This window comes from Apteryx mantelli, chromosome 15, assembly GCF_036417845.1.
Source record: "Apteryx mantelli isolate bAptMan1 chromosome 15, bAptMan1.hap1, whole genome shotgun sequence".
In the NCBI taxonomy this organism is placed as follows: Eukaryota; Metazoa; Chordata; class Aves; order Apterygiformes; family Apterygidae; genus Apteryx; species Apteryx mantelli.
In genome coordinates, this window is record NC_089992.1 from 14,698,224 (window position 1) to 14,722,898 (window position 24,675).

General features: G+C 42.7%; 1 protein-coding gene across 2 annotated transcripts; it reads left to right on the forward strand.

Annotated features, from left to right (window-relative positions):
• The first annotated feature begins 376 nt into the window (after positions 1 to 376).
• On the forward strand, positions 377 to 17,009 carry MAPK6 (mitogen-activated protein kinase 6). Of its 2 annotated transcripts, XM_067305552.1 has the most exons (6): positions 377 to 471; positions 6,069 to 7,269; positions 8,464 to 8,608; positions 12,963 to 13,127; positions 13,797 to 13,998; positions 14,627 to 17,009. In XM_067305552.1, the coding sequence occupies exons 2-6, from the start codon at positions 6,715 to 6,717 to the stop codon at positions 15,723 to 15,725; spliced, it is 2,166 nt and encodes a 721-aa protein (XP_067161653.1). In that variant the 5' UTR covers positions 377 to 471; positions 6,069 to 6,714; the 3' UTR covers positions 15,726 to 17,009. The 2 variants fall into 2 exon arrangements, with proteins under 2 accessions (XP_067161653.1, XP_013812682.1); XM_013957228.2 differs by lacking the exon at positions 377 to 471 and having other exon boundaries at positions 5,717 to 7,269.
• The last annotated feature ends 7,666 nt before the right edge of the window (positions 17,010 to 24,675 follow it).

Below are 24,675 nucleotides of genomic sequence, written 5' to 3' on the forward strand. Positions count from 1 at the left end.
CGTTTAACTGCTGCACAAAGCGCCATTAGGCCGATTTCTTTGAAGCACTGGGCTCCGCGAGGCGGGAGCCGCGGCCGGCGCTGGTCAGACACCGCGCGGGCCTCACCCGCTGCCCGCCGCCACGGCGCAGTGCCGGCGGCGCGGCGCGGCGCGGCGCTTCCGGGGTCCCGGCCGGGGAGGCCCGGCCCCGCCCACCCCGCCCAGGCCCCGCCCACCCCGCCCAGGCCCCGCCCACCCCGCCCAGGCCCCGCCCCGCGGAGGCGGCCCGGCCCGGCCCCGCGGAGGCGGTCCCGCCCCCTGCTCCGCCCCGCCCCGCGGAGGCGGCCCCGCCGCGCCCCGCCCCTCGCTGCCCTCCGAGCCGGGTTACATGGCGGCGGCTGCGGCTGCGAGCAGGCGGGCGGGAGCCGGTGGCGGGGCCGCGGGGCCCGGCCGTGCGAGCAGCGCAGCCCCTTGATGAGCCCGGGACGGCCCGTGAGTGCGGCGGGGGCCGCGGGCGGGGGGGGCTTGGCCGGCCGCGCGCTCTGCTCTGCTCTGCTCTGCTCCGCTCCGCGCGGGGCCCGGCCCGGCCCCGCCGCACAAAGGCGCTTTGTTCCCTCCCGCCGGCCCGCGCCCCCCCCGGCCCGCTCCGGCGGGGCCGCAGCCGGCGCGGCCCCTCCGCAGTGCGGCGGGCGGGCCGGGCCGAGGCGGCGGCGGCGGCGGCGGCGGCGGGGTGAGGGAGCCGGGCGGGAGCGGCGGGCGCTGACAGGGCGGCGCGGCGCGGCGGGCGGGGGAGGCCGCGCGGCGAGCAGCGCCCGGCCCCGCCGGCTAACGGCCGCCGGCAGCCCTGCCCGGGCGGCGCCGCGCTGCCCTCGCCGGGGCGCTGGGGGGGCTCCGCCGCCGGGGGGGAGGGGGCCGCGGGCTGGGCCTGCGCCCCGGGGGCGTCTGCGGGCGGCGCCGCCGGGGCCTCGGGGCCGGTGGGAGGTCGCGGCCGCCGGCAGAGCCGCGTAACGTCACCGGGCGGCTGGGGCTCGGCGGGGCCGGCGCTGGGGCGCCTGGCTGCGCCGGCCGCAGGCGAGAAGTCGCCTCTGGACGGGAACTTGGGCTTCCCCGGGGCCGCTTTGACCGGCCCGGCGACGGCGAAGCGCCCCGCGCCGCGGCCGCCCGGCTGCGAGCTGCGCGGAGCGGTGCCGCGGAGCGGGGGGCTTCGGCGCGGGAGGTGCGCGCTGGGGGGAGCCTGCGCTCCGGCCTCCCGCTCGGCGCTCGCTCCCGAGGCCGCTGTTCCCGACCCCCCCCCCCCCCCCCGGGCGGCGGAGCAGCGCGCGCGAGCGGGGCCCGGGCCGCGCCGAGCTGCTGCTGAGCTGCTCCGGAGCTCCTGGGCACCCGCGGTGGTTCCCGCTGAATTGCTCCACTGGAGGACCGTACCCTTCCTGTTTGTGCTATGGAAGATGCAGCAGATCTCTGTGTGCCTTTACAGATCTTCCACAGAATTTATAAACTAATAGTAACATTTGCTGGCTGCCACTACAGAGTTCCCTAAACAGTGTGGGGAGCAAGTAGGAGGCTCTAAAAAGCGGCAGTTTCAGGAGTTGCACGATGACTCATTCTGCCTACTGACTGCAACGTGGCTGGTCTAAAAAAAATACTTCTGTGCCCCGTATTTTTGTAGTCAAAGGGATAGTGCTTAGCAGGTTGTATAATAATGCCATTAGTCATTCTTAGCCTTCCTCCTGTGAGTAATGATTTGGTCATTATGTGGTCTACATAATTTAATCAATTTGCATCTTTCAGTCTTATTTGGTTTTCTGAAAAAGTAAACGTCTAGTATTTGACAGTGGCTTAGTGTACATCCTGTTTCCTGAAAACTATGATAAATCCCCATGCAGAAGTTTAGCACGCATTTAAGTGGCCACTTGCATAATGCATGAAGCCAGTCATGTGTGGTGATGTCTGCCAGCAGCAGGGATAATTTCAAGAAGATCTTCTGTGGGTCACGGGTGCCCCCCTCTCCCAAGAACTGATCCGTTTCAAAAAACATAGGAAATCAATATCTCTGTGCTTCCCTGTTAAAACTTAGTGGGAGGAAGGAAAAAAAGTACTATTTTAAAAAAGGTAGTCTTGGATAAATGACAGATAATCTAAATGAAAACATGAGTGCCTAAATGAATAGCCTATTGAGCACAAATCAGGGTGATTAAAAATCCAGTACAGTGGGGTTTGGGGGGGGAGGGAGTTATTTCTTTTATTTTTTTTAAATACTATATGCTATTCTATCATGTGTTTTAACAGGTTAGGCTGTCAGTGCTATACAAATTGTACTGAATATTCATAAGCATTTAGTGTGTTGCACAACTGAAGAGGGATCTATTTTTTTTTTAACTGTGTATTTTCAAGGTAGGCAATTGGAATGATGGTTAGGACTTTCACTGAAACTGAATAATCTGTAAAGTTGATGTGTGTTTGTGTCATTCTTTGCAAGTATTAGTTTAAAAAAAAAATCCAGTGTTAAAAGGGCTATAAAATGTGAAGAAGAAAGCTTGCTACTTTGAGGTTATTTTGACACAAGAAAAGCCTTAATTTCTGGTTAGCTGACTATCCTTTAAGTAATTATTTTTTTAGTCGGAGTCTAAGGAAGTCTGGGGTTAGTTTTCCCCCCTCTGTTTTTTTTTCTTTTTCTCCCATCCCTCCATTCACTTCTGGTCCACAGAACTATTTGTCCTAAGTGCCTGCTTGCTGTTAACCCATGCATGGGGAAGCTGGTAGAGCTGCTTTTGCTTCACTGGCCTCTGCACAGCAAAAATGTCACAGACCAAAACAGCTGAGAGCTGCAGTCCTGGCAGAGGAGCCGGCAGGCTGCAGGTGATGGCAGCAAAGGGTCTGTTGAGTTTGAGCAAAGGGCTCTGCTGTGTGAGACACCCAACTTCCATGGTAGAAGAAGTACATCTTTGATGCTATCTGTGAAAGAGAAGATACTGCAAAGCTTTAGCTAATGTGCTGTGCTGGTTCAGAAGCATATTTTTTGATAAGGGTAAATGAACCTGCTCTAGTATTGTAACTTGGTTTGTTTCCAAAGTAGAATTTCAAATTACAGTAAATAAAAGCTTGCTCTTGCAAGACTGGATATTCATTTTAGGTTTTTTTTCTATTGTCAGATATCTTAGCTATGACCACCTATAGTTATCCTCAAAATACTAATGTTGGTTACTGTATCTGTTGGATAGATTGGTTGCCTCCTGTTTCAGGTTTCCTATGACTATATCCTGTTTTGAATGATTAGATGCTGCCTTTTGTGGCTTTGGGATTAAGTCATTTGCTCATAGTTATATGGGAAGTTTATGGCAGGATAGGGACATCTCGAAGGCTGCAGTAGGCTGCTTAAATTATCAGTGCTTTGTTTCCTTAACTAAGGATGAAATTTTTAGGACTCTTGCTTCAGAAGGTAAGTGGGGTGTAACTGTTTTTCCTTGAAGTAAACATTAATGTTGTCTTTGCTCTCACATCAGTAGTATTGCTTCAACCTTTATTTAGTCTTGGCATGAAGCTGTAAAGTCCGAGTTGATGGTGAAGAGATCAGCAAATCTTACTGCTTGCAACTGATAAGCCAGTTGGACATCTCTGAATCTGTTCCTGTGTTGTGTGATGGAACTGGCTAAAGTAGAGGTCCCAGATGTGACACTCAAATGGTGGAAAACAGTTTAGTATTGCTGCATGTTGCAGACATCAGTGACATGAAATAATAGGCTTAACTATGGGAGAGAATTAAATTGTTTTTAGATGTTCCTAAGGATTTGAAATCCAATTTATTGGAGGATATTTGAACAGAGGCCTTGGACCTTGAATTAGCATGAAATCTAAAGTATAAATGTAAGCCACAAAAACCAAATTTCCATAACAATTTTTGAGGGAATAGAGAATGAAAGGAAAGTGGTCTGGAGTGACATGAGCTAGTTTACAGGCAACAGTTCAAAATGAGCGAGCCTGAAATTGATGCCTAAGTTGGTGGTACTTTGGGCTGTGAATGAGAACTTTTTTAGGTTTAAAAAAGTTAAAAATCAAGAGGCTAGCTTTTTGTTTTTTAAAATTGTAAATGATCAAATAGTTGAATCATTACTGATGCTATCCTAATTAATATTAGAATGAGTTTTATATTCTTTAAACAAACTTATGGGTTATTATAAGAAGGGTATTCATGCTGAAAGCTTAAGTTCTAATCTAAACTTAAGATAGTGTTTGGAAAAGTGTCATTGTTTAGAAATAACTTGCTTGCAATAATGGGGTTACCTCATTAAACTCTTGCTAAGGTTATAATAACCCTTATAAAACACTGTATAAGTAGGACTCCTCACAATAGGCTAAGAAAGGACTCGCAAGGCAATGGCCCTGTGTGCTGTGTAAACAAAGCTTTGAAGATCACCATTTTTACGGAATACTACAATAGTGGAAACTTCCAGGTTAGGAATACTACATTTGGTGATCTTTATTTAAAAAGAAAAATCCAGTAAAGGATGGGTTTCCTTCTTCCTTGCTGTGGTTTGTCATGTGGCTCTACAAATACCTGAGTGCGGGGTGGTGTGTGGCAGTGGGAATGAGTAAGCCAGTGTGCTGGTGGTGTGTGTCTTGGTGGCAGTCAAACTTCAGCCTCAGGAATGGTAATCTCTTAAGTGTGTCGCAGCACTCTTATTCCTATCAGTTGCCTTATTTTATTTTTTCTGCATGCAGTTCTGATTATTCTAGCAAATTAAGAGGCCAATATTTAAATATGATGATGATACGTCACTTGCTGTACTTTTGTGTGTGACTTGCTTTGCTTGGAGTGCAGTGACTTGTTTTGCTTGGTCCTGGTTGCTTTGCTGAAATATTAGCACAGTTTTAAGGAAAAACACTCAAAGATTAATTCTAAATTACTTGGTAGTTTGGAGAATGTTCTGTTTATTTAGAGGGCTGGCTGAAGAGCTGAAATGTGTTAATTTAAGATTGAAGATATGACACAATGATCTGATATGAGCTATAGTTGGTGGGAAGGAAGTTTCGTTGATTTGTAATGAAATTGGCTGTAACTTACCACATCATGTAAGGTGTGCCTTTGACTCTTCTGTCAGTAGCATCTCTGAGCTTTTGAAAGAAATCATGAGGATGTTGTGCAGAAATACAACGTGTGGTCTTTATGACTGTACTCTCTGCTATTGCAGCTAGGGAAACCTACTGAGAAAATAACTATTTTTGTTTTCATAAATAGTAGTTGCATTCATTAGAGTATTATACTGATTTAAAAATTAATGATGTCTGAAAGTGCCCATATGTTAGAGGAAACAGTTACAGAATACATCAGTCATTATGCAAAATGTACTGACTGTTAGTTTTCTATTATAATCTAGATTGGATTTAAGTGTGTAAGTAACTGATAAAGTAATAATGTACATCTCAGATGTAGAAAGTAGGAGGTGCTCCTATGATTCTTGCAACAGTGATGCTATAGAGGCAAAATTATCATTTGAGATATTAGTAAACTTTATTTGAAATGATTCAGACTTCAGAAATGGTACTGGATGTGTGCTGTATATTCTGGAAAGTGAATAAATCTTGGGCGTGCACAAATGTTATCCTTTTTTGTGAATGGTACTCTGTTATCTCTTATTATGGCAAAATAATTAAAGTTTAAAAATCCAAATCTGTTTTGGGGTAAAAACCGGGTGGAAGGAGTTCTTCCAAAATTTGATGGCTGAGATGCAGGATGTTATCATTGCTGACCATTTTGTAACAGTTACATTGGAGAAATGCCATGTCTTCTACCATGTTCTTTTCTTTATTAAAACTCAGTAGGATTTTTTTGATTACGTACCTAATATTCTCAGTAGGTTATATATAAAACTTTCAGAATATATATTTAGAAATGGTGATCTGATGATAGTTGTCAGTTTTCCCCCACAAGAAGTATGAAAAGGGTGTGTTATTTCTAGTTAGTGCAGCAGTTGTGTTGGCTTCTCATTTTGTAACTGGGCGCTAAATAACTTGCATGTTTAGCACAACTTGTCAGGGGAGAAGAAGGACTTCTGTATGTACTGGGACATTGATCTATTTTCTCTTCTTTTCAGGTTGTCACGGAATAAAATGGATGGTAGCTTTGATTGTGATTGTGGTGAGCTGGAGCCACCTGATCATTAACAGAAGGCATCTTTTGTAAATCAAGAGCTGCCAGTTTCCTGTTTAACTAGACTGTAAACAAAGGAGAGAAAAGGAAGAAAAGATAGTGCTTATCAGCACCATAGAATGACGCTGCTCAGGACCAGTCCAACACTGAATGTATCTGCACTGTGAGGAGGAGGATGTTAATAGAAGCCTATTATGTGCATATTTATTCACATTTTTGTTAAATGTTAACCAGTTTAGCACAGTAGAGCTGAGTGCATAGTATGTCATTTCATTCCGTTTGAGTTTCTTGTGAGTATTTTCTTTAATGTCTGCAGAAATGCTGCATCTTTCTTGAACTATGAATGCTGCAATCTTTCTATCTTCTGCTCAGTTTGAGTTATAGAGCTTGCAGGCTCTAAATTCAAGGGGACACAACAGGCCTGGCTGGCTCATAATGAAATGAGAGTGTCAAGAAACCATCTTGCAGTCAAAGCAAAGTGTTTCTTCTCCCTTTCTATAAGACCTTTCCTTCAGATACCGGTGGAAGTGTCTCTGCCTGTTTACAGAAGCTTAATAGTTTGAGGAAAAAGAAACATAAAGAATTTGAAAATGGCAGAAAAATTTGAAAGTCTCATGAACATTCACGGTTTTGATCTGGGCTCTCGGTATATGGACTTAAAACCACTGGGCTGTGGAGGAAATGGCTTAGTTTTTTCTGCTGTTGATAATGACTGTGACAAAAGAGTGGCTGTCAAGAAAATTGTCCTTACAGATCCTCAGAGTGTTAAACATGCTCTACGTGAGATCAAAATTATTAGAAGACTTGACCACGATAACATTGTCAAACTATTTGAAATTCTTGGTCCTAGTGGAAGCCAGTTAACAGATGACGTGGGCTCCCTTACAGAATTGAACTGTGTTTACATTGTCCAGGAGTACATGGAAACAGATCTGGCTAATCTGCTAGAGCAAGGCCCTTTACTGGAAGATCATGCCAGACTTTTCATGTACCAGCTGCTACGTGGGCTCAAGTATATTCACTCTGCAAATGTTCTGCATAGAGATCTCAAACCAGCTAATCTTTTCATAAATACTGAAGACTTGGTGCTGAAGATTGGTGATTTTGGTCTTGCACGAATCATGGATCCTCATTATTCCCACAAGGTATGTGGAGAGTGAGAATATTCAAGTGATATACTGACAACCATGACTTCTTAAAATAGGATCTCTCTCCCTTTTGCAGGATTAGATAAGGCTGCCAGTCCTTGTCTAGGTATTTAAAGTAATGTTCACCTTAAATGAGCAGTTGATGGCAGGACTCCAAGAGGGAATGAACAGATCTAACAGCTCAGTGTAGGGTATACTAATTTTCTCTTTCCCTGCTCCTGTCTCTTACCTGGTGCTTGCTAGGATCCTCTGAAGGGTGACTCAACTCACTTAAAGTATATGTGCAAGAAAGTGTCTTTGTATGTCGGTACAGCCAGCTTCTAGAACATCAGAAGTGTTTTGCTTTCATTGACGAGTTCTCAGATTCTTATTCCTGCTATGTAGCCTGTTTCACTTCCTGGTTTTAGCCAGTTATTTTATTATGCGAAATATTTGGCTAGAATATTTTGGAGTTACTAAGAAGGCCTCTTAATGGGTAGGATATCATGTTAGGGATCATACAGTAGAATTCATCTTCATCTAGGTGACTAGATTACCTGGGCAGAACTGAAATGCTTGCAAATAGAGTAAAAGAGATCTTTGGCTTGTTTTGTCTCAGATGGGAACAGTTTAATTATTAGGACTACTGCAAGCATAAAATTAAAAAAAAATTTTTTTTTTAATTAGATGTATTCAGAACAGCAGAGTGTGCACAGTGAATAAAGACCCTGAGAGGCATAAGTATAGAAGCCCTAGATAAGTTTAAAAATGGTGCGCATTCATAGTGACAAGTGTGGCTACTCCCTGGGATTTATTTAGAAATATTGTCTTCCTGGTTCAGGTAATGTTTCATAAGGGAGTTCATTATTATCTCTTCATTTATTTGCCATCTGGGAATAAGAAAACTTTTGTTGCCATCCCTCATTTGATTAATAAATAGTTGTATTTGTATGTTATTGCTGTTCATTCATAAAGATATTGCTGTTCTGTTTGAACAATAGAAATAAAAAAAGATGTTATTTGTATGCATGTTATGCTGAGGGAATGTTGGACTAGAGGATGGCACATGGTCTAGTGCTGTCCCCTTATCCCTCGGAGCTTAAGTCAAAATACTGAAATAGGTAATGCATTAAAAATTAATAAATAATTTAAAAATATTCTTCTTAAATGCAAGTAAGCTTTTGTTTTTTGTTTTGTTCTTTTTTTTATTAGGGCCATCTTTCTGAAGGATTGGTTACTAAATGGTACAGATCACCCCGTCTCTTGCTTTCTCCTAACAACTACACTAAAGCCATTGACATGTGGGCTGCAGGTTGCATCTTTGCTGAAATGCTGACTGGGAAAACCCTCTTTGCAGGTGGGTGGAAGAAGAATGTGTGTATATTCCTAAAAGAAATGGCAGTACTTAATAATCTTGCTAAAGAAAGGTTGATTCTCACAGCTAGTATCAATTTGCACTGGCTGTTGGGATATGCTATATTATTATACATTTGTATAAGCAAACCATACATTGATGTATTTTTTTTAAGTAGGAAATATTTAAATTTTTGTTACTCGTACCAGTCTGTATGTAGATAAATATCAGAATTTAATTTAGTACTCACATGTGTGGTAAATCGCTCTTTCATTAGGTTAAACTAAACTTATTGGAGGCATAGGAAGTGTTCTAAATGGGTATGTGTTTTAATAAAGTGATGTACTCGGGAAGTATTTGAGGATGATGAATGATCTGAGTATTGTTTTCTTAAAGATTTTAAATGTAGTAGACCTAATCATTTCTCACTTCTTTATATTTCATGTTGTAAAAGAATAGGCTTTCCTCTCCCACTCCCAATTCTTTTTTGCCATCTACAGATTGTTTTGAACTAGGAAAATTCCCAGCTTCAGTCAACTTCAGTTCATGCCTTGTGTTTCAGTGGTACAAGCAGGACCTTAGGTGGGACATACCTGATTTAAATTGGGATTTAAAATTCAGTGTGGTGTACTAGGGAAACTTGTAACCTCCAAATGTTTCTGGTGAGATAGGAAGCAATGCTCTAGTCTCATTGGGTGTGCCTACATTAGTACTTCAGTTAGAATCAGGAATGCATTTTTGAAGCAAATCTCTTCATCTCAATCCTGCACCACATTGCTGATGGAGCTCCATGTGCAAAATAGTCTTGTTAGATAAAATGAAATTGCCTTATGCACTGTAGGAACTTACCTGATCTGCTCCACCTGCTGTTGGGCATTCAACCCATGGGAGCAGGTGAGCTAGTCTAGAGTAAACCCCCTGAAATGCTTATTTTGTGGCCCATGGGCCTCAGCAGCAGCTGTCTTGCTCCAGTTTGCTCCCATCTTTGCTCCTCTTGGCCCACATTACTGTGCTCATATAGATAAAACCTCTATGAACTGAGCTTGTATTTCAGAGCTCACATTCCTTTAGAGACATGTGGACTAAAGCCACACCTCTGCAGTAATTCTTAGCTTTATACATCAAGATAATTAAGTTGAGTGCATTTTCTCATTAAAACTATTAATAGTGTACTGTCACCTTGAAATCATAATTTTATAGAAACTAGCAATTAATATGTGAAGGGGCTTTCTTTAACTTGCAATGAGTTGGTAACTCTTTCAGTGAATAACTACTGGAGTAATGTCCCCAGTGTATTAAAGTTCTGCTAATAAAAGATGCATTAGATTTCCACTGTGTCAGTACCTGAAAATGTTGGATGTTCTATTGGAAAATAACAAAAAGTAGGGGAAAGCCTGTGAATTTTAGGATTTTGCATCCAGTGATGCGATTGCTACGTAATGGCATTATTAGCATTTTGACTTTGCTTCAAATGCTAATTAAAAAATGTGCTTCAAATGACCTGGGTAGAGTCTTAACATCTTGCCCAGAAATTGAGTTTCCTGCCCATGATGGAGAAGGAATGGTCTGCTCTATTCTGAGCTTTCTGAACTCATTTAAGGTTTATTTTCTTTTATGAGCTTAAGACAGTGTACCCCTTAGGGAGGCAGGTTTTGCTTTTGTGGCTCCTAGGGACTTGTGGACCTTTGTTCCATCTTTCTGGTTTGACCTTTTTTCCCCTCTCGCTAAACTGGAGCGTTGGCTTAGATGTTTTGGATTCTATTCCAAAGACTGGATTAAACTGTTCTTAGAAATAAAGTGTCACACCAGATTATGTCTTAACTAATGAGTTGATCAGTTTTGTGCATCTGCATTTCGGACAAATACAGAGAGACGCTTGAGATGAGTACTTGACCAAATGTGGAAGGCCGAATGGCGTTTTGTGATTCTAGTGAAATTCTCTTCAGTTTTCATGGGCCTGTATTTAATCAAGCTCAGCAGAAGTATTGCTGATCTTGTGCGTGTGTGTGCACGTGTGTGTATTTGTTTTTTTCTTAATTTTGGTCTTCAGTAAACAACCTTTGTGTTCAGTTAATTGGGTTTTGGTATATTGAGAATTTAGTTGTTATGTATTTGCGTCTTGGTTTATGGCAGCACATAGCCTACAGCTTCCCTAGTAATGTTAAAATCACTTTGTTTTACTTTATTTGAATGGGGAGTGGATCATATAACTTCTGTTTATATAGGAGGATACATAAAACTTGAAACTACTTGTTTTGTGAAGATAACTGTTCGAAAGGGGTTTTGATACATTAGTATTTGCCAGAAGTTTTTATTAGTCTGATAGTTGTACAGTGAGCTATATTTTGACCCAGTCTAATAATAAAAATCTGAAGTTTGTAGGATTATGTGCCCTAGCTGCACTGAATAGGTATCTATAAACATATTTTTAAATGCGTGCCTCTGATTAAATTAGCAGTACCATAGCTTTTTGGCCGAAAGAAAAGCGAACTACTTAATGTCATGCATTTGGAAAGGGAAAATGTTTGGGGATGTGACAGTAAACCTATGCTACCAGTCTGAATAAAATTCCTTTGCAAAGTTGTTTGAAGGGAGGGTTTGGTTAATTTGTAACCTTCCTGTCTGCTGCCACTTCTGAACTATCCCTTAGGAATTCTGCTTTCTGAAAAGCTTAAAGGAATAGGATGAATAATGGCAGATTAAAATTGCAGAATACCTGGGACAGGGGAGGGAAGGGAAGTCACATCAGGAATTTCATAACTATTCCAAATAACTTATGTAAGTCTTTCTTTCAAATATTTTAAAATAAAATTTTTAAGGTGGAATGAAAAGGCTGATTAATTTTGGAATGGGTATGATATGAAATAAAGATACAATAGAACCTGATTTACAGTAAATTATGGACAGTATAGCATCTGATGGATTATTTTAAGTTATTTGTAATAGCCTGAGGTAGGCAGACAACACAGTTTTTTCAGTCCTGCAGATAACTTTACATTAGATGGTGGTGATTCAACTGGGGAATGTAGGTATCAGTCAAACTTTCTTCAGTGGTTTTGCTTCAGCTTTTATTTGAATCATGGCAGGTGTGAGGTAGGATGGCCAGTGCAGACTATCATGCAAACTGCTGTAGTGAGCCTATAGTGTATATATTTTGAGACGGTGCAATCTGTTTCTGACCTCATTTGTTTTTGTATATAATATCACCTCAAAACATTGCTAATGGTTGCCCAAAGCTGCCTGGTGAAGGAAGGAAACGCTCCCATGCAAATAATTCTATACATCTTTGTCTGCTAGCTGAATCTTTAGGGTGGTGAGTGTTTCTGGGAGGTGAACAATAGGTTGCAGTAGATGAGTTGTATTTCTTCGTACACCAATTTTAATATTGGTATGGAAATAAGATATCATTTGTTTATTTGAAATGCATCCACTGCATATGCTATTATAGGTTTGTTCTTTTTTAGCCCAGTGATACTTCAGAGACCATTAGAAGTGAAGTAACTTAAAATATTTTATTGTGACTTTATAAAAACTTACTAAAATACTTTCCTATTTTATTGTGTAGACAGTTATAAACTGATTATATCTGTTTTCAAAGCAAATATAAAAATCTATTTCTAAGGACTTTCACTGCTGGCTGGTGGAAGTGTTGTCTTAACTTTTTATTAGTGTTTGGCATCTAACGCTTTTTTTTTTTTGCCTTCTGCCTTGAATTTTATTTTAAAGCCTCCGCCTATGTACCTTTTTATTGGGGCAGAAGCTTAGAGTATATTAACACTGCACTTCAAAATATATGATAATTTCAATTAAAATATAGTCTTAGGATTTTTTTTCTGACTTACACTACTTATCTGGCAGATATTTTCATCTTACATCTGACAGTAATAGAGGATTTCAGAGCAGAATATTAATATGAATGTGAATAGTCTGTCAGGTCTCTAGCTGAGCTAAACCATGACTGCTTTTATTGATAAGGGACTGTGTAAATCAAAAACAGATCAAATGTTGAATGAATGAGGTGGATCCACTGCAGGGGGAAGGCTGCAGGATGTTAGCAAAAAGATACAGTATTAATAGAGCACCTTGTCCTTGGTTTTGACTTACGAAAACTTAAGGTTAGGTATGTTTATCAGTGTGAAGCAGCTCTGTAATTCTTTGTATACTGCACCATTTTTGAGAGCTTTTCATATCTAGCATCATACAAATTTGGAGCTTCAGACTTTCCTCTGTTGCAGGAGATACTAGTCTTCATAGAAGGTAGCTGCACAGGGCACAGAGTTTTGATGCGTCTTTCGTATACATGGATCAGGAGTGTTTGAAGTTGAAATGACAGCTTGTGTTTTTTCCTGGTGCTTAGGTGCACATGAACTTGAACAGATGCAGTTGATTCTAGAATCAATTCCTGTTGTACATGAGGAGGACCGTCAGGAGCTTCTCAATGTAATTCCAGTTTACATTAGAAATGATATGACTGAGCCACACAAACCTTTAACTCAGTTGCTTCCAGGCATCAGTCCTGAAGGTAAGTAGTTCAGAAAAAATACTTTGTCTTTCAAAAAATCTTAAAATAGTGGTGAACAACTTTACAATGCATGCATGTGATTGGTAGAAGCAAGTTTTATTCAGAAGAATCTGTACATTCTCCGAAGAAAAGTTGGTTTCAGCTGTAGTAAGAAACATTTTAATTACATGATAGCTACTTGGTCATCTTTGGAGCAGAATTTTGCATCTCTGCTGGACCTGTTCCCCCTGTAAGGCTGATTAAATCGCTCATATTCTGAGATATTAGCACTCCAAATACAAATTAAAAATTGGAATGGAGTCAGGTCAAAAACAGTTTCCCCGAAAAAGCCAAAAAACTTTTGAATCTTAACTACTGACTGACGGGCCTGTTAGTAACAGTTATTGGTAGACGCTGATTCAACTTGAAGCATTCTCTTTTGTAATTTTTTCCTGTTCCAAGTTAAATTACTGTTGATGTTAAATTGTCCAGCCTCCGCTCTTCTAGGTTTATGGCTACATAATATATTTTTGGCAGTATAGGATGAGTAGTGATACTGTGCAGGTGAGAAGTTAAGATTTTAAGCAGATGGACACCTGTAGAGCAAAGCAATGAATCTTAATCTTCAAATCTAGGTGCTTGAAATCTCAGTTTTATCCTCTCTAATTGTAACTTGCTTTTTCTCTGCAGCACTGGACTTTTTGGAGCAAATTTTGACATTTAGTCCCATGGATCGATTGACAGCAGAAGAAGCTTTGTCCCATCCTTACATGAGCATTTATTCCTTTCCAACGGATGAGCCTATTTCAAGTCATCCTTTTCACATTGAAGATGAGGTTGATGATATTCTGCTGATGGACGAAAGTCACAGCCATATTTATAATTGGGAAAGGTAAGTTTATTGCATACTGTGATATGCAATGTGACTGAACTGTTATGTGTTTGAAGTCATTGTTGCTTCATGGGCATCATTTCCATTTCTATTTGTTTCTTTTCAAGTCAGCCTGGGAATAAATTTTTCCTCCATAGTCAGTGCATTGTCATTGGGTTTGTGATTTGTTAGACTGGCTTGGATACGCTGATGGATTACTGAAGTACACTTGGACTCTAGAATCTGTAGTTTAATCTTCATTTCTTTTTCCCCAAAAAATATTTCTCTTAAAGGTAAATTTAAAAAGAAGAGAGTCTTAAGTATGGATTGTTTTTGTCTAACGCTTAGTGGTAAAGAGGATTACAGTAGTCATATTTAAACTCAGTTGAGCATGCTTTAAGGAGAGATCTGTAAATGGAGTGAACTATCATACATAATTCTAGACTTAAATCTTTCAGATGTGCATATAAGGATTGCTTTATTCCAGATTAAATTAAAAACTGGAAAGAGGCATCTGAATTTGGTTGAGGAAAAGCTTTATGTATATTGAATTGTCAGTATTCTCTAAGGGTATTTCTAATCATAACTATCTGTCTTGGGAGTTAGAAGGCTGTTTTTAGTCACTAACACTTAGGAAATTGTTTTACAGATACCATGAGAGTCAGTTTTCAGACCATGACTGGCCTATTCATAATAACTATGAAGCTGATGAAGTGCAGCGTGATCCAAGGGCTCTTTCTGATGTTACTGATGAGGAAGAAGTGCAAGTAGATCCTCGCAAATATTTGGATGGAGATCGTGAAAAGTATCTGGAGGATCCTGCTTTTGATACCCACTTCTCTACTGAGCCTTGCTGGCAGTATTCAGATCACCATGAAAACAAGTATTGCGATCTGGAATGTAGTCACACTTGTAATTACAAAATGAGGTCATCTTCATACCTAGATAATTTAGTTTGGCGAGACAGTGAAGTTAACCATTACTATGAGCCCAAGCTTATTATAGATCTTTCAAACTGGAAGGAACAGAGCAAAGAAAAGTCTGATAAGAAAGGCAAGTCTAAATGTGAAAAGAATGGATTGGTGAAAGCTCAGATAGCACTTGAGGAAGCATCACAGCAGCTTGTTGAAAAAGAAAGGGAGAAGAATCAAGGATTTGACTTTGATTCGTTTATAGCAGAAACCATTCAGCTTAGTTTACAACATGAGTCTACTGATATTGATAAATTAAATGACTTGAATAGCTCAGTGTCTCAACTAGAGTTGAAAGGATTAATATCAAAGTCAGTGAGCAGAGAGAAGCAGGAGAAAGGAATGGCTAATTTGGCACAGTTAGAAGCTCTGTACCAAACTTCTTGGGATAGTCAGTTTGTAAGTAGTGGGGAAGAGTGCTTCCTCATAGACCAGTTTTGTTGTGAAGTAAGGAAAGATGAACAAGTTGAAAAAGAAAATACTTACACCAGTTATTTGGACAAATTTTTTAGTAAGAAAGAAGATGCCGAAATGCTAGAACCTGAGCCAGTAGAGGAGGGGAAGCCTGGGGAGAAGGAGAGAGAAGAGAGCTTTCTCAGTAACAGTGGAGAACTCCTCTTCAACAAGCAGCTTGAGGCTATAGGTATTCCTCAGTTTCACAGCCCTGTCGGTTCTCCCCTGAAATCAATACAGGCCACGTTAACGCCTTCTGCTATGAAATCATCTCCCCAAATTCCCCACAAAACATACAGCAGCATTCTGAAACATCTAAATTAAAACACTCAGCAGACATTTCTTTTATATTCATGAGGCGTGTTTGTCTTTTTTTATTACTAGTGTAAGTAATTTTTTTACTTGAATCAGATGGTGTAACTTTGGTATGGATTTCATTAGTTTTCTGTTTACCATTGTTTTTACAATCCAGAATTACTTTCTATACATAAGTTAGTTTTGTTTTTAAACTGGCATGTCGTTTGCACACAAAATTAAAGAATAGAGCAAAATAATGCAAAATGCAGGAGGTAATAAAAAAATGCACTAAACCAAGTAAAAAAAAAAAAAACACAAAACATTCTCTCAGAAAAACAGTGTCCATGTTTTGCAGAAAAAGAATCTTGCCTTGAAATTTACACAGTGAGACTGTACATAATTGCATGAAAATATCTATTTTTCCCAAAACATTTTTCATTCATGTGTATTTTAGAGTTTTTCATACTGTACACATTTCTTAGACACATGATACCAGCAGCAACTGAAATGAATGCAGAATTTGGTACGCATGTGTTATCTACCTCAAGGTAACAGCAGTATGTGGCAAAACATTAACCACCCATAGTGCTTCTCATTATGCACTTCTATTTAGCCAGCATTATTGTAGTAGCTATTCTTATTGAAAATCATTCAATATTTATAAATGTTCTGGTATGCATTCTTTATAGTGAAGTGTTAATATGCAGCACTTTTATTTATTTTAGCAAATAAGTATATTTCTGTAATTATAGAAAGTCAACTTAATTTGAGTTACTTTTCAGATAAAAAGTTTTTGTTTAGCACTATGGTTTATTGCCTACATAGCTGAATATATATTAACATCGGCTTATTCTGAGGCTATCCAATACATCTTTTTTGTTTTGTTTTTTCATTTCAAGTAAAGCACTCACTGTGTATAGGAATTTGTAATTGGAGGTGCTTGATCTCTACAAAAGAAATTAGGAATTGCTTTATTATAAAATGCTCCTAGAAGTCTTAATTGTGTTCATTTTTAAAAAAAATTTTTTGTAATGTTAGTTGTGTGCATGGAAATAATTAAGGTACAACATTACTGTAGGTTAAAGTTCTATATGGTGAGACATTTTGTTTTTACTGTATGTTTTTACTGAATGATTCCCATCCCCCTCCCTACCTCCCTCAAAAGCAAGCATGAATAAAATTAGGTTAAATATAGCATGTAGCATCTCAGTCTTTTGAAAATTTGTTTTACCTTCTGATTTTTTGAAATACTGGATGTATCATTGGCTCCCCTGTTTAAAACAAAAGACAAATAAAAACATGGCCAGCAAATGAGTGGTGTTCCTGATGCTTTGTACAATGAGAATAAACAGCCTCCACGATAATACAGCTGTCTGTATTACGAAGGCAGGTCTGCTTGCCTGGAGTCGGTGACTCGGAGGTATGCAAGGAAGCACTGAGCAGCTGTGTTGCAGGCTGCCCTTGAGCTGCCTGGTGCTGGGGACGCAGAGCCCTGGGTGTAGACTCCAGACGTCCGGTGCTTCCGACCCGGTGTGGACAGCTGCAGCCTGCAGAAAACCCTAAGAAAAAAGCCCTAAGAAAACCCTGTGTGACGGTGTATCTGTGGAAGTGTAAGTATGCAGTAGCATCTATAACCATGGCTGTTGAAAAGACAAGTGAGTTCCCGGGTTTAAGTGAGCATTACTGTCTCATCAGCTGTTTAGACAGAGTATTACCCAAGTGGAAAAACTGCTGAAAGAACATGTGAGCCTGTCATGTCATTGGCAACTGCAGTGAGAGTAAACGTACAAGTCCCTCAGCCAAGAAAATGACTGGAGCACTTCCATAAGGCTTTTTCAGAAGTAGGACCAGGTAACTGCTGTTGGATGTTTTGAAGCATGCAGCCTGGGTTTCTGTTTCAGCAAGCCTTAGGAACAGCAGGATGTATTCCTTCTCCGGTTCCTCGTGTTGAAACCATTCCTGAGGGAGCTCATTAGCCCTACGATAAAGCTGCATCTTTTGGCAAACTCCTACTTTTTCCATGGCAGTGTTTTAGTTCTTCTAACTTGTTCCGCCCCCGCTCCTCTGGCAGGTAGCAGAGCCTACAGCTCTCTTAAATGGGGAGCTGCAACTTAACTCACTTTGGGAGATGGGGCACAGTGTATATTATTAGAGACGTTATGTAACTGTTTACAGAGCCACATATTTCATGTGTACGGAGCTGCGGGGAGGAGGAAACATGTTTGTCTATTCTCCTAGGGGAGGGACTGTTTAGAAGTGGTGTGATAGTCTGTTTTTTCTGAGATTGGATGAAAGCAGTGGGTGGGAAGCACTTAGAAACTGGAAACAAAATTCAGCCTAAAGACGCACTTTGTGCAAATGAAGCTTTTTTTTTTTTTTTTTTAACAAAAAAGAAAATAGTGCGTAAGAAGCTTGTGATTGTAGAATAGGAGCATTTTGTACTCAGAATCAAGCAGCGGAGAGTCAGGGGTCAAGCCTAAATCCAGTACGGTGCTTCACTGCCTTTGCCATCTAGCTGTGCTGGGAGAAATGCTGTGCGGATGCTTCTGGCTTCCCTGGGTGAAAACAGCGCTCTTGGAGGCTGCATCCACTGACACTGGAGGGTACAGCTCATCCATCTTGCTGTTCAAGTAGAAGTAATTCCCTGTGTGGAGGTGATTAAAGAAACTGGAAGTGCTTCACAAAGATCATGCAAGCTTAAATCTACTGCTAGAAAATGAAGATAATTGGAACATGGAGTTTGATTCTTCCTAGGTAAACTGCACAAGTTTTGTCTGGGGAGAACAGGCAGAAAGCGCAGGGTTGCAAGGAGCACTCCCAGGAGCAGAAGGCTGTTCTTGCCCTGCGCTTGTCAGCCATGCCCACCCCTGAAGCAGAAAGTATGACAGTTATAGGAGTAGTTTCTCAGCTGTGGCCTGACAACTGAACTGTCTGAAAACAAATCATGGAAGAGGCTTAAAGTATAAGCCAGATAAAGGCACCACTGTTCAATACCAAGGTGCTTGCCAACTAAAATGAACACCCTTATTTAACAAAAAAAAAAGAAATGAAGATACTAGCCATCTTTTACAAATACCTCTTCTTCTCTTAAGTGGTCTTTGGTTAAAAGGCAGCATTTTAACATATATTTAACTTGAGCTGGAAGAGATGATGTTCACCCTTACTTGACAGACCAGGACAGGGCGTGTTAAATGTACTGTCATCATACGAGATCTAATAATTGCAAACTGGCACAAAGATGAACAGTTTGTTCTGAGCAACAGGTCTTGGGCATGATCAGTTAACTTTCTCCCAATTGTATTTGATTTTAATTAAGTAAGATTTACTGTTTATGATCCCATATATTGATATAATACTTGCCTCACACTGCTGTCAGCGGTACGATTACAGCCGGAGTAGCACATCTCTGCCGGCCTTAGCAAGGAGCCCGACTGGTGCGCCGGAGCTGGCAGCCGCCCGTCCGCCTCTGCCAAACCGCTGGAACGGGGGCAGGCGGCAGCTCCGCAGCCCGCACCGCAGCTTCATCTCCGCCCTCGTTATTCAGCTGGTTAGGGGAAAATTAATTGGATACGTCTACATATGCAGCAACAAGACCTCTGCTTACAGCTACATTTGTGTACTTAAGTGCATGCTTTTAACCTTGTTTTTACCTTGTTTTCCTGTTTGCCTTGCTATTGTGGCTTTGTTTGCTGTGCTGCAGAAGTTCTTAGAGCTTCACCTGCTATGTAAATTGAAAGTCCTGCTAAATTCTCACTTTAGTCTGGCTTATTGCCTGGAGGCATTATTTTAGGACAGGTTTTTTACAGCCTTTTTTTACAAGGTATGGGGGGGGGGGGGTTACCTGGCTTTCTGCTTGCAGAATTTTTCTTCCCTATGGCACTGATGCTGCTCTGCAGCTCTGGGGGTTCTTTTTTCTGCCCCTTTCTTCTAAACTCTCTGACAGTCAGAGGCAGCAAGTTTTTCCAAATGTGGACCTTTCATAGTCACTAGTCTACAGGCACATATACTACAAAAGTCAGGGAGACTTTTATTAGGCCCCTGAGGAATCCAGTGGCACACTGCTTTGCAGATTATTTCTGGGTACAAGTACAGGGGAAGAACATCCCTGAACTGAATCTGTTCTCACAAACCTTTTTCCCTGTATTTCTGACCACGTTGCTGTTCTATTGCTGAGATTTGGAAGTGCTTGTCAACCTTTCAGTTAGGTTTGGCACATAATTAAATAATAGAATGTCTGTATTCATCAAAAGATAGTCACAGCAATCCTGAACCAATTTGGTCTTTATTCCTTGAATTATTTTTACGCTTACATAATCTTGCAAATTCTTGTCTGCTGTTCTACCACCGTTTGCGTCAGACTTAAGCTGAACAATCCATGAAGTAACGCTGTGGTGTATTTAGTAACACGCTATATAATCAAGATCACCATTTATACCTAGAATGCTTATGCTTTCATTCAAGTGTCTCTATATTTAAAATGGTTATCTATATTACTCTGAGTGTTATTTGAGAACTCCTAAAAATATTGACTGTTGAAAAGCTCAATGGCTTCCTTCTTTGGCCTGGGAATTAGTGATAATAAAATTTGCATGCACCAAACAGTACATGTGTGTGATAGCGCACGTGGACACGGGGATAACTGGGTACCGCGACGTTCTGTAAATAGTTTTGTCAATAGCTGGCGATAGTTGTTGCATAATATAATCTTCTTTTCTCTGGAAATTCTCTCTCGCATCCTGACTGCAAAGCAGGCCTCCTAGAGCGAACGCCGATAATAGCATTCCTCTGGTAATCTCTGTGCTGGTCTACTGCAGCCAAAATTACTTTTAACCTTTATGTCACCTACCCAGAACGTTACAGCTGTTATGAAATAAGAAAGTATGGGGTTTTTTTTGCAGTTGGATGCAGGACAGTGAACTTCTGACTTGTGCGGGTTCAGAGCCAGTGATATCGTTCCCTCGCACAACCCATTCACACTCCCTGACTTTGCTTCCTCTTTTGATAAAACATTCGCCTGTGATACGGATACTGTCAGGCGTTGGTGGCTATGTCCCTCTGGAAGCCTTGAAGAAGCAAGTGTTATTCGTGTTGTTTTCAGGCGGGATTACAGACATTTTTATCATTTTTTCTGTCTGATAATGAATTCATTCTTACCCCAGAACTCAACGCAGTACAGCAGTGCTCCGTCCCTGACCATAGCATCTCTCGCTACAACAGCAGGGTTAACAGATTTATCAGCTACCAGCTGGAAGGAAGGTCCGTTGAATAAGAGCGCGGCTACACGGGAAGAGGCGTGCAGAAGGACCTTTCCTCCCGCACACCTCACGTGTTTGGGTTAAGCTGCCCTTGCTATTAATCTGCTCTCTACTGATGTTTCTGTAGCAAGGAATCATTACTAGATTGCTGGTAGGGTTTTTGGGTTTTTTTTTTTTTTTTCAGTTTTTGGTTTTGTTTCATAATTGTTTGGTTCAGAGGGCTGATACATTGTGTCCTAATTTGCTATTCTTCCAAATTATTTGTGCCTTCAACTGATTTTTCAAAATTTCTTCTAATGTCTGGTTTAGGCTTAGTATATTCTTCTAGTGATTACTTGTGACTGGGTGCAATCCAAGATGTGTAGGTTGTGCCCTGTCTTCTTGGGTAAAGATTATTGGACAAGCTCAGAATGTATACGAGGTCTAATAAAATACAGGCTTTTCTTTATATGTGAATTTTGCCATGTTGCTCAAGGCATACCCCAAGGCTCTGCTGCTGTAAAATGTGGCGGACTCTTTGCTACACTAATCCCAGCATGACTGGTGCAAGAAGCGTATAAATCCAGCCCTTCTGAGGCACCATCTTGCTGATAAAGGTGTCTCTGCGGCACAAGCGCGGTCATGTTAGAGCTTCTGTTTTACATGATGGTTGATCTTAATCCGCTTACAGACACATTTTGAGTTTGCAGCCTTGGAAAGACTTTATGTATTGATGTTCTGCAACCAGACTCTGGTAATAAAATGTCATTTTCTCATTCAGCATTATTGAGGATTCAATTCAAGGTGGATTAGAACCTAAATCTTCAGTGTCAGTAGCTGTTTAAACACAACATTTCCATTTAATGTCTTTCTTGAATTTTTATCATTTTTAATTGTTTAAAGCCATCGAACTGAATGACAGATTTATTATGACTTCTGTGTTTCTGTTTGGATATAGATTTAAATAGTACAGTTCTTGAAATAGCTGGATAGCTAGCAGGGACATTTTTTAAACCTATGATTAAGAAAGCAGATGGGTTTGTTTTTTATTTTGTGTCATATATGCCTTTCTGAGATTTTTTTTTTTGCTAACACTACGAAGCTTCTTAGCAAGTTCAGTGTTGATACATATTGAAAGGCTAAGTTACTTCTATGTACTAAATTATCCTTTGGACATTTATGCATGACATTTTACTGCTTTTCCATGATGCTTTATTTTCCTTTTACTTGTTTTATGCAGGCTGCATGTTACAAGCACTGTTTTGCCCAGGCTGGCACTGATCGTTGTGTGTGACTTCCTTAACACGTGAGGTCCCCCCTGCCAGTTACCTGGCCTGGAGGTGAGGCCAGAGCCGGCTGCGGCGCTGCTGTCGCTTGATCGTGGGAGAGGCTAGGTAACAGCCGAACACCGTCACGCTGGGCCGAAGAGGAGCGCGACACCGAAACGCGCGCCCCCCCCCAGCGCCGTGCCGCGCCGTGCCGTGCCGTGCCGCGCCGTGCCGGCGAGAGGGCAGCTGGGGCCACGCGCCGTGCCGCCGGCAGCCCCTCGCTCGGAGGCCCCTCGTGCGCGTGCCGGGGACTGGAAATCCAGCCCCAGCGGGAAGCAGCCGGCGATCTCCACCGAGGGCTGGAGGGAGCAGAGCCCCGCTTTGCTGAGTGTGAAGCCTTGTGCGTGTGCAGCCACGAAGCCACTGATGAGAGACCCCAAAGTGTCGGAGTGCCACAATTTTACATCACACGCAGCCCTCCGAAGGCTCAAGGTGCCATTTTATACAGCCATTGGATTGCGCAGTAGGTGGGAATGTCCTCTGGGCGTTGCTGGCAGCTGTAGCCACACTGCTGTCGACCTCGCTCTCTGCATAACCTCGAGTATAAAACTGATGTTCCCAGAGAGACAAGGTACAAAACCTTATCATGATCGGCTTAAGGACCCGCAGGAGAGAGAGGAGATGTGTCATCTGGGACAGAAGAACCCGAGGAGCAAAATGAACCCTGAAACCCCGGTGGGGAGTGACAAGCTGAGCAGCAACCAGGAGGCTCACGTTTTGCAGGCTTACGTTGAAAATGCACCGCTAGCTGCGGAGACCATGGAGGAATGTGGCCGTACGTGTTATATGGTTCCTACTTTGATAGTTAATCAGTACCTTGCGTAATTTCTCTTGTCTTGATAAAGCCATAATTATATGAGCAACAAAGTACATTTTTTTTGCTTCCTCAGCCTTCATGCAGGAGGATATCGAAGTGCACAGAGCAGGTTCGGGACTGCGTGGCTCCCGGTGACTCGGGGCCGAGCGCGTGGTTAGGTCAGCCCGCGCCCGGCCGCCAGCGCCGCCGCCGCCGCCAGAGGAGCAGATTTCCAGCCGGGCTGCCAGGAGTTACAGTGTGCATTGGCATGGGCAGCAGGAAAAATATGATGAGAAATAGGAAGATTAAAATAGCCGTGGTGAAAACAGGATGTTGGAAAGTTCATAACAGAGAAGCAGTTCAGCATCGCCTGAAAATGGGCGACTTAGGATCAGAGAGGCTGTCAAACATGCACTTTTGTCAGGGCTGTTTGGGGGGAAACACCCGTGTTTCTCAGCCGTTTTGGGGCCCACAACAAAGCCCCGGGCCAGAGGCGCTGCAGCTCTTCCCACTGCACTCTGAAATGTTGCCTTCCCCAAAATACAACCTCATGCGGCTATTTGGGCAAACGTGCTCACTCCCCTTCTGTCAACACCTGCCTGCTCTCCCGTGTTCATCAGACGGAGGTCGTAAACCATCCTCGCAACGCCTCCGTCTGCCAATGGCGTTATTTAACGGCTAGGACCTAACAACGGCACTGCCGAGCAGCAGGACCAAGCTCTGCTTCGCAGTGCGGCTGCCCCCAGGGAGCCGCATTTCGGTGGCGCTGACGGCAGCCTGCTTCGGGGCTGCGACGCGTGGTTCCTGCGAGCGGGCGACAAAGCGCGACCCGGAGCCTGCTCTGCTCCTGCCGGCCGCCCCGTCCCCCAGGCACCGGCGGCCGCGCGCGGCGCCACTGCCGGGCTGCCCTCCGGCAGCGGGGACGCGTCCCGCGAGCCACGGGGGAGCTGGCTTTGCCGGCTGCCTGCGTGGGAATTGTCAGGGTTTTGTGCTCCGGCCGCGGATGCGAGGGAGAAGGGGGCGGATTCAGGAGAGGGAGGTAAGAGCTGTACATTGCACCCTGAGCAAACGCCTCCCTCGCCAAGGCGTGCACAGCACAAAAGCAAACGTGACCTCAGGCTTAGCCCCATAGTGCATGAGTTCATTGAGCCACTGCAAAACTCATGCTAAAACAAACTGGTTTAATCTTTAAGACAAAATAAACATTACTTTGTAGGAAGTCTTGGTTTCCATGGATGAAAACTGCTATCCGCTTGCTTATCTTCCACAGTCAAGTTTAATTATTTGCCACGTGCACTGCAAAACACTAGTGTTTTTCAGCGAAATGCAGAATCAGACAGCAGCAAAACAGTCCCTTGGTGAGGACTGCATCACCAGTGTCGATGAGCTCACCCGCGATAACGCAGAGCAATTCTTCTGCAGTCACCCGGTCTTCTCCAAATTATGGATTAAAACCGCCTGGGCACTGCTCTGTAGCTTTACGCCCCGTTAGGCAGAGGCACACGGCTCAGGTCATCGCTGGCCCCAGCTCTGCCTGCCACTGCCAGGTCCTGCAGCAGCCGCGCGGGGCTTCGCTGAGCTTTCCCGCTGTGTGTGCCGGCTACTCCTCTGATCAGCGG